The 14,541-nt window shown below is 42.2% G+C and overlaps 1 protein-coding gene across 3 annotated transcripts in view; it reads left to right on the forward strand.

The window, feature by feature from the left end:
* The window catches only part of wdr35 (WD repeat domain 35), a 29,997-nt gene that overhangs the window by 1,652 nt on the left and 13,804 nt on the right, over positions 1 to 14,541 (forward strand). The window contains exons 6-20 of one of the 3 annotated variants that reach the window (XM_063183516.1): positions 765 to 898; positions 1,381 to 1,546; positions 1,944 to 2,089; positions 2,192 to 2,317; positions 2,439 to 2,624; positions 2,963 to 3,097; positions 7,165 to 7,197; positions 7,331 to 7,391; positions 7,985 to 8,129; positions 8,557 to 8,626; positions 8,892 to 8,945; positions 9,128 to 9,237; positions 11,095 to 11,326; positions 11,822 to 11,902; positions 12,108 to 12,244. In XM_063183516.1, coding sequence (XP_063039586.1) covers positions 765 to 898; positions 1,381 to 1,546; positions 1,944 to 2,089; positions 2,192 to 2,317; positions 2,439 to 2,624; positions 2,963 to 3,097; positions 7,165 to 7,197; positions 7,331 to 7,391; positions 7,985 to 8,129; positions 8,557 to 8,626; positions 8,892 to 8,945; positions 9,128 to 9,237; positions 11,095 to 11,326; positions 11,822 to 11,902; positions 12,108 to 12,244 — 1,816 coding nt within the window. The remainder of the gene's footprint in view (positions 1 to 764; positions 899 to 1,380; positions 1,547 to 1,943; positions 2,090 to 2,191; positions 2,318 to 2,438; positions 2,625 to 2,962; positions 3,098 to 7,164; positions 7,198 to 7,330; positions 7,392 to 7,984; positions 8,130 to 8,556; positions 8,627 to 8,891; positions 8,946 to 9,127; positions 9,238 to 11,094; positions 11,327 to 11,821; positions 11,903 to 12,107; positions 12,245 to 14,541) is intronic. The other 2 variants (XM_063183517.1, XM_063183518.1) reach the window with 2 other exon arrangements.

Consider the following 14,541-nt stretch of genomic DNA (forward strand, 5'->3'; position numbering starts at 1 on the left):
CTTGACTTCTGAGCTTGTGAGGCATTGTGAAAAGTCCTCACAACATAGGATAGGATAGGATGAGCCTTTATTGTCTCTTCTAGAGAGAAATTTGGTATGGGCACAGAGAGTCTAAGCGTTTACACAGAACACATATCAACACATTAGACAAACACAAAAAACACACTTAACATGCAGGACTGAACCTCAAAACATATAAACATGTACCCTACATTCAAACATGCACATATACACACAATTATATCATACCATGACTCTTTCAACCCCCCCCCCCACACACACACACACACACACACACACTCACAACATCATTCCATTTTCCACTGAAGTCGCCTGAAATGTAATTGCACACAATGTTGTTATTGTTGCACACCTTGCTGAGATGAGAAACGTGCTGTCCACCAACCCAGCATCTAGGCAGTGTATGATGGCTGGAGACAGAGAGATGACATATAGTCCTGTCTGATAGGTGCTACTGTAGCCTACTAGGCGCGTTGCTGAGGAGGATGGTATGTGGGGCAGCCGTGGCCTAGTGGTTAGAGAGTTGGTCTTTCAATCTGGGGGTTGCAGGTTCGAATCCCCCCTGACCTCTCCCTACATCTCCATCCATGGCTGAAGTGCCCTTGAGCAAGGCACATAACCCCACATTGCTCCAGGGACTGTAACCAATACCCTGAAAAATAATAACTGTAAGTCGCTTTGAATAAAATGAAAGCGTCAGCTAAGAGAAATGTAATGTAATGTAATGTGTCTGTTCTCTCCAGGTAACAGGATCTGGGGGAAGGAGCTGAAGGGCATCCAGCTGGCTCACGTGGCCTGGTCTGCTGACAGCAAGATCCTCCTCTTCGGCATGGCCAATGGAGAAATACACATATATGACAATCAGGGCAACTTCATTGTGAGTTTGTGAACTGAAGGTGCAATACACTGGCTTATATCATTACAACCAGTTGGAAGTATTTTTAAGCATCACATCAGTATCATGTGTAGATCTTTTTCATACACTATTACTCATATTTTTTCTCACATTGTATACATTACATGCAGAAAATTGTTTTTATGTACTTGTAATACAGTGTAGGGAATGGATTGCACTCTGGGTTCTTTTTTTCTTTTTTATTCATTTTCATTCATTTATTTAGTCATTGCAGGGGTTAGAGATATGACTGGGGCTTAGACAGATGACTAGGGTCAGATGTCTGTCTGACCCTGCAACGACTGAATAAAAAAAGGGGCAGAAAAAGAACCTGAGTGGGATCCATTTCCTACACTATACTTCAGAGACACATTGAAAGAGAGAGTGCAGTGTTTGGAAAAGAACGCATTTACTTGTAATTTCAAATGGTATTTTCTGTGTTTTTTTTTTTTTTACAACCAAAGGTGAAGATGACCATCAGCTGCCTTATGAATGTGACTGGAGCCATCAGCATTGCGGGCATCCACTGGTACCCAGGGACCGAGGGATACATCGAGCCCGAATGCCCATGCCTGGCAGTCTGCTTCGACAACGGCCGAGGACAGATCATGCGCTATGAGAATGACGAAAGTAAGCTCATTTGTGGTTGGTAGTATGTATACTCCTGCGTTTAAAGGTAGAGTCTGTAATTTTAGAATATGTTGGAGGATTTCATTATGGAGAAGATCCACCTATTTATCAACCTATTTATGAAAAGTGTAAATTTCCAAGTCGTATTGGAAATATGATGATGGGGGTGAATATACATGGGAAGGACAACATGTGTAGATGGGCAACATAAATTCTGGAAATAAACTACTAAAATGTATACTCTACCTTTAGATGTTCTTACACAGCAGAGCACTAGTAACGTGATGCATTAGCAAATAGAAATTAAATTGAGCGGAGGCACTAGGTGTCACTTGCATGGCTAGCCATGTATATCTGCTGCCATGCTGTCATACCCAGTCTGTGTTTTTGTGTTCAGATCCAATCCTGCTGGATACGCAGATGAATGTGGCCAGCATCCAGTGGAACCACAGCGGGAGCGTACTCGCCGTGGCTGGGTGTCAGAAGAACATTACCATGGATAAAGAAGTCAACGTGGTCCAGTTCTACACTCCTTTTGGAGAGGTCCGTTACGCACAAATCTCCCCCAATAGCATTGTTTGATACTCAAATCTTATGAGCTTATTTAATACCCTTATTGTTATGTGTTTGTTGTGCCATTTGTAGCATTTGCGTACGCTGAAAGTCCCCGGCAAGCAGATGTCAGCTGTGTCCTGGGAAGGTGGAGGGTTGCGCATTGGACTGGCTGTGGACTCCTTCATTTATTTTGCTAACATCAGACCTGATTATAAGGTAGGCTGCTATACACACAACCAACAATGTAAACACCTACTGGAACAAGCAGTGGCAATATACTGTACTTTATGATACTAAGTTGCCATTGCATTTCTCTCTCTCTCTCTCTCTTTTGCAGTGGGGCTACTGTTCAAACACTGTTGTGTACGCTTACACCCGGCCCGACCGCTTGGAGTACAGTGTGGTGTTCTGGGACACCAAGAACAACGAGAAGTTTGTGAAGTACGTCAAGAGCCTCATCTCCATCACTACCTCTGGGGACTTCTGCATCCTGGCCACCAAGGCAGATGACAACCAGGCCCAGGTACTGTTCAGTAAGCCACACCGTCAGGCCAGATGCTCAGGACCTGAGAGCTTTGCTGGTTTACAGTTGTGAAGGTGTGACCAAAAAAAGGATGCATGCTTTGAAGTGTGTGGTTGTTGTAAGGCAGTGGTTCTCAACCTTTTTTTGAATAGACGCCCCCTGGACCTCATCATAAGCCTGCCAACGCCCCCCTTAATATTACAAAATAACATGGATTAATGCACCCTTAAGGATTCATGCTTTGAAATGTGTGGTTGTGTAGGAGTGTCTGATGAGGTGTAGAGTGAAGGTGTGACCAAAAAAAAAGGATGCATGCTTTGAAGTGTGTGGTTGTGTAGGAGTGTCCGTTGGTTTCCTCTCCCGGATTTGCGCCAGGCAGTGAGTCGGAGAGAGCGAGATGGAAAGGTTATGAGAGGGCAGTGGCCAGAGGTCCAGTTCTGTCCTCTATAGGGCAAGAAACTAGGAGAGACCAGGTCAGTGGCTGAACTCCTGCTGGGAGAGTATATTTATATTCTGCATTATTATTTGAATATGTTACCCTGTGCAATATTAACAACACATTTTTTTAACCCATTTTAGCCTTAGCCCTTTTTGGGAAAGGGTGCCCTCTGCCTATTAAATCCTAAATATCTCAGCCTCCGAAGCACATACAAACATGATATAAAATGCATTTAAAAGCTAGGACCGTCATTTTGCATTAGAATGTGTTCATTCAGTTCTAACATGCCCACATTTTTAATAGAAATCCCTCAAATCTCAAGAGCCTGAATGCAGCGTATATGTGTCTCCGGGCTAAAATGGGTTAAGCGAGCAAGGCCTACAGTGTGCTATACTTCCCTACAATATCAGAACGCAGTATCTTGAAAATGGTCGAAAATGGGTTTAGACCGGAAATTGGCTTTAAAATACCTTCTTTTTCTTGTGTTACATTTTTTTGGTCCAACTTGGTCCCGTTTCAGAAAAAAACGAAAAAAAATGATTATACTGCGCTTTTTGGTTTTAGGAGGTAACGTCGTACTAGCCAAGAACGCAGTATAATGCGCATTATACTGCACTTCTCCATTGACACCGTGGTTTTGGTGTAGACAGTAATACCACAACAGTGCAGGGATTAAAGTTTTCCGTCGCTACGACGGAATTCCGTCAACTGGAGTTTCGTTTGGACGGATTTCCGTCCGTATAATTTATGTCAATTAATTTACAATTTTTACTTTCCAACTGAACTCAAATCGAGAGCACTCCTGGTCATGAGAAGGGGACGAGAGGTGTGTTTGGTGCCCTATCTCGCGCCAGTCGTAAAGTGTTCACGAAAAAAATGTGGGAAATTCTGGGGGAAATTCTAGGCAGAATGTACAAGTACGTGGTGAATTCACGATATTGCTCGTGTTTCGTGGTTGATTTACGGTTTCAGTCTCGTGGTTGATTTACGATATGCATTGAAAACTACGTGGGTGATTTACGATATGCATGCGTTGGCATTTGCGTTGGCATTTTTGCACAGGGGCGGGGACGGCCGCGACAGAACCAGAACCAGGGAAAGGCAGCTTTTGTGATATGCACCGGAATTCTCATCCGCCTTGTACAGGGTACAGTGGGGCCTGCAGCCTGTCAGTCGAGTTTGAGCTACAGAGAATTGACCAATCACTGTTCGTTTTGCGACAGAGATTTGCCAGGCAGCTACAGAGATTTGACCAATCGCTGGTCCAGTTGCGACAGAGATTTACCAGCCGCTACAGAGATTTGACCAATCGCGTTTCGAGTTGCGGTCGTAACAGTACAATGTGCGAGGTGCGGGAAGAAAAATTAAAAGACATATTGTGATAAAAACGTGTTCTTTATCTCTCTTTCTCACATAATATGTTGACAGTATATCATTGGAATGTTTAGTGAAACGTTTCCCTGGAAAATAATAACACTTTGTACAAGACCACTTAGTTTTCAATGCATATCGTAAATCAACCACGAGACTGAAACCGTAAATCAACCACGAAACACGGGCAATATCGTGAATTCACCACGTCCTTGTACATTCTGCCTAGAATTTCCCCCAGAATTTCCCCCAGAATTTCCCACATTTTTTTTGTGAAGACTTTACGACTGGCGCGTGATACGGTTGGTTTGGTGTAGGCCTACGGATGTAGTTAGGCTACACTCCACCATTGGCGGTGTGATACAACATTCACTCATCAGTAGCCTAGTTTTGGGTCATCCCCTGTTCTTCCGTGTTCCAAAAAAAGTACACGAGCGGTCTACAATTCTGTGGCAGCGCAACGCGAGAGATTAAATAAATAAATAACCAAAATTGTTGCTGATGGCAGAAAAGAAAATAATTGTAATACAATGTATAAAGTGCAGTGACGTTTCCATATCATTGCACCTGCCGTGGCAGATATTTAGAAAAAAAATGAATAGTTTACTTCGACTGCGTATGATGTCCTTTTCATGAAGGGTTTGCCTTTTAAGCATTGTGACTCTTACTAGCATTATTCATAGCCCCAATGGGACGACTATGGCAGCTAACTAGGATAGCCTACCATGCGTTTCATCCTCAAAGTTTAGCGCGTTTGACTGGCTGCGTGTAGAGCTAGTTGTCTTTTTGACAACGGATAATTCACAGTCTCATCTGTACTCATAGCAGATTAACTTTGTTGTTGCCGATATATATATTCAAGAAATAAGTTAAAAATGGGTTGCATTTGGGTCACGGATAGGCTATCCCTGGCAGAGCCAATTTATGCCACGTCTTGTTCTGGGAAGCAGTGTTCTGATGGGTGGACTCATGGTCGATAAATGCCGTTTCGACGTTTGTTTCACTTTCAAGGCTGGTTACTGTGTGACGCTATTTCTGCTAACTGGAATAGTGTGCAGCAGCAACAGTTGTGTGCGCGCTTGTTTTTGAGTGGCTCAACGTCTGTGCCCATCTTCTCGGACTATGCGTTTCGTTTGAGTTCAGTTAGCCTATTTGCGCACTGCGCACTCAGGACTGATGGGTGGGTGATTTGCCTTGATTCGAGTGGAAAGCTGCGCGACAAGCTTGGGAAAGTGTGTTACTTTTGTAAACGATAGACGTATGTCTGTGACTGTCGTGTCTGCTGCGTCCTGTCAGCTTGTAGAACACGTGCGCATAGGAAGAATCGGGGACGTTTTTTAAATCAATGGTAAGCGTGTGCTTGGCACCGCACACCGAGAAGCAAAAAAGTAGCCAGTAGTTTTCAAAACGGTAGAACACAGAGGTAGACATACCGCACCCTGTTTGTAAACGTCAACAAGTTATTTGTAACAGGATGAATACTGAAAAAGGCCGAAGGGTGAAAAACATACAAATAATTAAAGCTAGTTTTCTCCCTCTGATTGCTATGATCAGGGCTTTTTAAATGTCAGAAATACAACTGCAAGCAATGCGCACCAGTGCTTTCACCAGAACAGTGTTTGCCCATTCTAATGTGAAAGACAAAATATAGCCTACTACTACAACAAAAAAAAAACCCATAATGGGATCACTCACTGTATCAACACATTGCAATTCCAAGTCAATAATTCTGTGAGATCAGCTACCATTTTGAAGCAGCATTCATTGTGAATCCATTCTGCATGATGTTGTGAACAATTCATAAACAATGGGTAGAAATAAGAGGAAATAACCAAAACATGCCCCAAATTTCAGTTCAATCTTTGCAGTCTGATATAGTATCCATTATCCCTCCATTCTCGGCCAGTTCTAGTCAATCTGGTGAGCGGCCTAGGCCTGCCCGCCCTCTTTCCTTTTTTGTATTTAGAAATTGGCATCTGTAAACATAGCATTGTAGGCCTACATCTGATTGAGCACATCTGATCTAGTACCTACAGGTACACTCATACTGAGTCTATATAGGTCTACTGAGTGTATAATGAATATTCATTGTTCATGTGAAGTGTAAAGATTTATGTTGGTTGAAGTTCTGATTTTGTGGCAGTTTTTGGTATTACTGGCGCCCTCAAGACATAGGCCTATTCTGCTCTAGGCGACTGCCCCGTCTGCCTATGCCGCTGGCTCTGGCACCATTCCTTGCATGTTATGTTTCGTCATGAGGGCAGAGCCTGGCACTTGGTTTTCGTAGGGTTACGGAGTGATACTCGATCGGGTGCCTAACCGGTTAAAAAGTTCAGTCAGATTACTTTTTTTTGCTTTAATCCCTGCAACAGAACGCAGTATAATGATTTTTCAGCTAAAAAGTAATGAGAATGTTGTTTTTTTTTTGCTTTTTTCTTGTGTGCATACATTTTCACCATAAAAAACTATTATATGGAAGTGTCATCACCACTTTAGTACCAACACAGTTGCGTGGCCAGAAAGGAAACTTTAAAGCCTTTTTTCTCAGTTTGCCACTTTGAATTATACTGCGTTCTGAGATTGTAGGGCAGTATAGCTGTCCAACTCATGTGGCCTTATCATTGTAGCTTGCTGTTGTAAAGGCATCAGTATGACAGACATGATTGCATGAAGTCCATTGCATGTGTAGACAAAATGCTTTTCTTTTCCTTTCCTCAAATGCTTTCAAAGGAGGAAGCAGAGCCAGAATCAGGGAATGCAACGGTAATGCACATCATGTAGTAATCAAACGTTCAAGGTTGAAAAATGTATTCGTCATGTATTAAAATGTATTTGTTTTCAGGGCCTATATAGAGTGCTGTTTGATAAAATACCCAAATTCTTGACTGTGTTTCAGTTTGTGTTGGTCCTTTGCAACTCTATTGGAACCCCGTTGGATTCCAAATACATAGACATTGGTGAGTAACCCATATAAAAATATAGATTTTGCAATGCATAGTATGTTTTTGTTTGTTTTTCATTTGGCAAATTAAAATGAATATACAGATGAAAGAGTTTGGTCTACACTGAATTGGTTGAAATACAAAACGGCCTTTCACTGCTCTGTGGCAGACAGACCACAGTACAACTCCTCCTGTGCACACTGCTAAATTCTACCCTTGTGTGATAATACCAATTTGCGCTACATTGGATTCTTGTGCGAATAGCAGTAGTCCATACTTGTCAGTCAAGAGCTTTTTCATCATCCGCCAAGATGGCCATGTCTTCCGAGCTGCAGCTGTACATACTGTGGTTTAACATGACTCCTCTTTTTCTGAGGCATGCATGCATCTACTCTTCACTGCAAGCATTGAGATGCCTGATGTTAGAATAAATCTTGGGAGTATCCTGTGTCATTTACACATAATCAGGATTTGCTTGCCGTCCTCTTCATATGTAAGAAAAAAAATCCTTAAAGGCATTTTCATTGGCTATGAGGGGTTATGGATGGTATCAGTGTTCGAAATCATTGGCCGACCACACTGAAATCTGTTGCGTGGTTTCCTGACAGACCCATTGTTCGTCACCATGACGAAGACGCATGTAATTGCTGCATCTAAAGAGGCCTTCTACACCTGGCAGTACCGTGTTGCCAAGAAACTGACTGCTATGGAGATCAACCAAGTGGCCAAGACCAGAAAAGACGGACGGGAGAGGTGAGTGAAGTGACTGCATTGTGTAGCAGGATCATTGCACTTAGGTAGGAGAGGTCCTCAGAGGAGATGCCGTGATCTGACCATGCTTCTTCATTGACGCTCATAAATGCTCCAGACACCAAACCCATGCTAGTCTGTCGAGATGGTGCGAGAGTCTGTTTGTTGACTCTGTCCATCTGGGTGGAAAAAAGGTCTATTCATGGGTGTGTACAAACACAAGCACCAAGCCAGCACTAGTTTAGGACCAGGTGTCCTGCCAGAGCTTCCACATTATCGGGCCCAGGAGAAAAGTACAGGTTGTGCAATTCGACTGTTTCTCTCCTTTTCCCTGTTTGATCTTCTTCCCTTCTTGTCTCCATCCATTCCCCTCTCCCTCTCTCTCTCTCTCTCTCTCTCTCTCTCTCTCTCTCTCTCTCTCTCTCTCAAGGGTATACCATATCGATGACACACCCACTGGGAATACAGATGGCACCCTGGACTTTGCGAAAGCCTTTACTGTAAGTATAGTGGGTTTGCCTTGTGGTCACTAGTGTGGTTGTGTTTGGTTGTCTTCCTTCTTATTATTAACCTGTTAAGTAACAATCATTTTTCATGTGGGAAATAATACATCATAACACAGAATAACACATCATCCATCAAACTTTTTTTTCTTTTTTTAATGCATTGATTAAAAAGTGAACACCATAAATCCAACCTTTATTTCCGTCTTTCACAAATAAATCAAAGTTGTTGAATAATTTTCACCTTTTGTTTTTCTAAAAGGCAACAAGAGACCCCATCTGCTGCATCACAGCAACAGATAAAACTCTTATAGTGGTATGTGTTTGTATTTGCTATTTTCACACGTATGTCCTATATTTGCTTAAATGAGTGTTGTCCAGGGAGGCAAAAACAATTTCAGTGAAAAATGACAATAAGATTGTTATTATTGTATTGTATCGTAGCATGAAATTCAATTGTGGTTCTGTACCCTTTTTAAAAATTATTTTTACTTGCAGGGTCGTGAGTCTGGCATCGTCCAAAGATACTCTCTCCCCAACGTGGCACTTCTTAATAAGTACAACGTAAACTACAGGGCGTATCAACTCTCCCTCAACTGCAACTCCAGGTGAAGATCTATCGAGATGTTTGACTCAGGGGCGGAGTGGCCCACCTTTTCCCACCGGGAGAATTTTCCCCTTGGCGGCCCTCTTTAAAAAAAACAAAAAACAAAGCGAACATGGTTTCCTAACCAAAAAGACAAAAGCCACGAAATCTGCAGTCGTACTACATGTGGACATTAGTGTTGTCAAAATATCAACCTGAAGTGGAGAATTGTAGCCTACACCTTGATGAAATGCACAGCCAGTGGTGTAGTCTACGTAAAACGCAGGTATACGCACCCATTTCAAAATTTCAGGGATTACAGTATACCCACTTAAAATTGATTGATCCATTATTTACAATAGCACAAATATATACAGTAGACTGTACACATATCAAAAAATGCTCAAATATACAGTATACCCACTTCAAAAAGTAGACTACACCACTGGAGCCATCATCACAGTCCAAAGCATTCATAGGCCTAGGTTAGGCTACATCACGCTACTGTTCCATGCAAATGTGCACTCCACTGTCATTTTGATAGTTTGAAATTGAAATATCGTTTAAGGAAGACAGGATGAGCATGGGCACAAAGTTTTGGGTGTGGGGATTTTTAGAAGAGTAGGCTTACAAAATATAGTATAGTAGCCTATAGCTTACAAAAAGTCTGTCTACATTGTGCAATAAACCCACCATGCAGCAAATAAGCCAAACTTAGCTACTTCAAACCACGACCATAAGTGAACAAAATGTATAACCAAACGGTGTAGGCCTACCTTAAAACGCTGTCTTCTCGCAGCAAATGTCTTTGTTTCTTGCAATCACTCTACTTTAATCCACAGCTTATTAGCCTACACACCCAGCACTGGTCACATCAGAATCTTGTGTGGTAATTATTTTGTTCCATTTCTTCAGACATAGGCTACATCCTAAATGTACCACATATAAATATATGTATGATAATAATATTATTTCGACTATAAGGAGATATACTGGTAGGTCTAACAAATCAAAACAAAACCCATTGCTTCTGTTAGGTGCAGTTATCTTGCTTCTGTTAGGTGCAGTTATCTTCCTTACCACTTGGTGGAGTCTGTTCGTAACCCAAGTCAATAACCACAGAGCAAGTGAATCAGGACTGGAAAGACTGTAAACTGTAACAGTCGTGTGGAAATCGGAAAATAAATCATAATTTATTCATATTTCCATCCTTTGGTAACCAATATACATATCACAGGTTCTTCAAATACTGAAAACGAAACTGTGTTACTAAGATCTTGTAAACTTCCGCGATCTACGGTGTATGAAAATTATCAGTAGAGAAGGGGTGTGGCCAATTTACTGTTTGACACCGTCAGTGAGGTATTGCCGTCTGGTATACGGTATAAATACTGGCTAGTCAGCCTAGATCTTGAACAGGGAAGTGGAAAGTGGGAAGTTAGTGCTTATAAGTATCATCTCTAAACTTCAGGGCCGGTTGGGAACGCAGTGCGGCCGCATTATTACATTTCACGGCCGCGGCCCACCGGGACAAGTCCCCGATCTCCCGACGGCCACTCCGCGCCTGGTTTGTCTTGTAAAGCATACATAACTTGTTTATTTTGACGAATAAGACCACAAGCAGTGCAATCAGCAAAATGCTTACTCAGAACTTACATACTCAGAGCTTAAATGCAATATTGTCTGAATTCTGAGTGTGTGAGGACAACTGCTTTCACTGATTCAAAGTATTGAAACACTGTACACCCCACAACAACGCATCTGTTTACCACAAGAGAAAAGGTTGCTAAACAAACAGGGCAACACAGCTGGGAGAAAATCCCTTCTCTATAACTTCTTCATTTTATTCTCCATATTTGTCCATCCTTCTCCCCCATAGCCGTTTGGCCATAATTGACATAGCAGGAGTGTTGACCTTCCTTGACTTGGATTCGCGATTATCTGTGGGAGATGGCTTCACGGCTGACCAGGAGTCGGCAGCCGCGGCAGGAGACCCGTCCAAGTTTGAGCGCAAGGACGTCTGGGACATGAAGTGGGCCAACGATAACCCAGACCTCTTCGCCATGATGGAGAAGACCAGGATGTATGTCTTCAGGAACCTGGACCCAGAGGTGACTGTTGGTTGGAACCCCACCTAGGAAACCATTGTCATTGTAATGCAGCACTCCAGAATACCCAGTGCACTCTGCACATGAGATTGCATGTATGCCTTGCTTGTGCAAGAGGATAGCCCCAAACAGTGCCCCAAGGGGCTGTGCGATGGGACAGTAGGTCAAGGTACCTCAGTCATGGAGGAGGATAGGGGAGAGCACTGGTAAATTACTCCACCAACCTGACAGATCAAATCAGCAACCCTTGGGACTCACACCCTAACTGCTTACCCATAGCTGTCTGATAGGATACACAACCTTTTTTGCTCCTTGGAAGAAAGCATGATTGACATCACAAGTAGAGCACTGGCTATTGGTGTATGATTCGTGTACAGTAAAAGTACTGCAAATATTGTGCAGATATGACTGTATGTTTGATAGTGTCCAACTGTAAATCAATTCCACATCACCAAAGTCAATTATTGTTGTTTTTTTCCACACCCATGTCATGTATAGGAGCCCATACAAACATCTGGATACATATGCAACTTTGAAGATCTGGAAATCAAGTCTGTTCTTCTAGATGAAATTATGAAGGTACATTTGTTTACAGTCACATTCTATCTTTTTTTCAATGTATTTATTTTTATTGTTTTTATTTATGATGTTACTTGTGCTCTGTCACAGTTTTGACTTTTTGACTATTGTTAACAATCAGTACACGGCTTAGTAAAAATGGCATGAATTAGTTTTACGAGTATCCTCCTAAATTGTGCTTATCGTCAATTTCCTACCCTGTCAGGATCCTGAGCGGCCCAACAAAGACTATCTCATAAATTTTGAGATCCGCTCGCTAAGGGACAGCCGGGCTCTGATAGAGAAAGTGGGAATCGAAGACGCTTCCCAGTTCATCGAGGACAACCCACATCCCAGACTGTGGTAGGTCTTACAGTACAGCCATTCATGTCTCCTCCTCCTACTGCTTTCCCTATGACTAGTCTGCCGCCGGACATCTGTCGACAAATTGTTACATCCACTACCATTCTGAACGCAGTCAGTTTACCTTTCTGTATGTGCATATCATAAATAACCAACTTGTCATTCAGTATGCTTTCCACCTATCAGCTATGTTTGAGGAACAAAATATGATAAGGAAAGAGTGATAGAACTGGTTGTGAAAGGGTTCTGCAGTATACTGTGTGTGTGCACAGGCCAGACTCTAATACCTCTGTCTGCATATGCAGGTATGTGAGTTTGGGGGGAGGCACTGATGCATTCATAGAAGGCAGTCAGACTGACATCACAGTGGCAGCAGTTGTTGCATGAGTTTTATGGTCTGTGCAGCTCTGTCTGTGTGTCTGAGTAGGAGACACACCTGTGGGTGACGTGTGTGTGTGTGTGTGTGACATTGCTCTGGGGAGGTGTTGTGTAAACCAGTGTGAGCACAGCTTTTGGTGGTGCGGTGTGCTCAAGAGGTGGCTGAACTCGTGTGAGAAATTCCTCCAAAATTACAAAGTATCCATCATTGTCTTAATAATTAACAGACTTCAAATACCTTCCTCCCGTCACTGTAAGTCAATGATAGCTTGTTTGTGTTGAAGAATGGATGGGAAACAAGTCTGTCTTTTTTCCCCCACTTCAATCACTTAATCATCATGTCCGAGGACAAGGACGTGTAGGAAAGATCTGCATCAGCTTGACAGGAGCTCAGAGATTTACAATGGTGTTTTGGTGGCGTCGGGCTGATTGATATTGGCTTAAAGGGGGACTTGGGCACCCCGTGTCAGTTTTCACAGCGCATCAAGGAATTTGGAAGTCTCTGGAAAACACTCAAGGTCTTTCTCCTCCGAGACTATTGGAACTGAAGCCAAACTGAGCAAAGTTGGATGGAGAAAAGAAAAGCATTGCCATTGGCCTGAGGTGGAAGTGAAAAGGATGCATATTAAGAATGTACATTCAGGCTGCAATCTGTTAAATGAATGTAGACCTCAGCAATATTGAGGACAGATGGATTTTGAAGATATTTCTTAGCTATTGCACCTTACACCGCTTTTTTGACAACATCTGTTAGACACATCAAAGCAGCATTACACATGAACCAAAACAGTACAATTCTATTTTTTTGTCTTAAATTAAATTCTTCCTCAGCTTTTATCAGCAGTTTTTTTAAACTCAGATGTGAGTGTCTGTGTGACCCATGACTGTGTGTAGGTATGTAACTGACAGAGACCTTCATCCTAACTGCTGTGTGTGTGATGTCGGAGGAGGTATGTAGGATTGTTAAGGGGAGAACGCGGGGAATGTGAGTGCCAGTCACGCAGTGAGAGCGCAAATGTCAAGAAGCCAACCAGAGACCCAGATGTGTCCCTCATTTTCCCCTCTGATTCAAATAGTTTGCTCTCGAGCTCTCCGTGAGAGCGAGAGACAGAGAAGAAGAGAAGAGAAGTCTCTAGAAGGTCTTGGGCCAAGCTAAGGGGTCCCAACTTGAGGAATGGAGATAGAGTTTGGAGAATGGAGTTTAAAGGTCACAAGGTCGTTCTCAGTCAGCTGTGAAAACATGAAATGTCCTCAGTCTTCTTTAGAAAGGCTAAATACGTGAATGTGAGATGTGGGCGCTTTTTTACATGTTTTGCAAGTTCTTTGTGAATGGCCAGGGACAATCTTTGAAATGCAGGAACTTTGAAGTGATTTGATGTATTTTAGATCTTATAAGAGAGAAATCATCAGCCTTTAGGACCAAAATACAAGTAATATCAATAGGGTCAAGAAAACCCACTTACTACATCTGAAAAGGAGTGGGAAGAAGCATAGCTTATTAACTCCCACCCCTAACTCAAGGAACTTAAAAAAAAAAAAGATCTATATCAGTCACGTTGAAATCATTCAACTTGAATACAAAGCGGATTCCAAAAAAGTTGGGACACTTTTTTCAAAACACTGTGTTTTGTATGTTTTTTTAATGTTCTGTATTGTGTTGTTGTTGTTGATAATGGACCTTGAGTCTGGAATAAAGCTGATGATGATGATGACTTGGTATTTTGTGAATAAAATCAAAATGCTGCCATTTTCAAAACATTCAGTATGTTAATAAGGTAGAGTATTGTGTATAGACAACATATCAGTTGTTAAAGGCAAGCAGAATGATTTTTTTTTCTGGTAATGATGTGATCATTTAAAAATTCACTCTTGCAACAAATTCCAAAAAAGTTGGGACAGGGCCAATAAAATGCTTTTCA

The sequence above is a fragment of the Engraulis encrasicolus genome, chromosome 19 (assembly GCF_034702125.1).
Source record: "Engraulis encrasicolus isolate BLACKSEA-1 chromosome 19, IST_EnEncr_1.0, whole genome shotgun sequence".
NCBI lineage: Eukaryota > Metazoa > Chordata > Actinopteri > Clupeiformes > Engraulidae > Engraulis > Engraulis encrasicolus.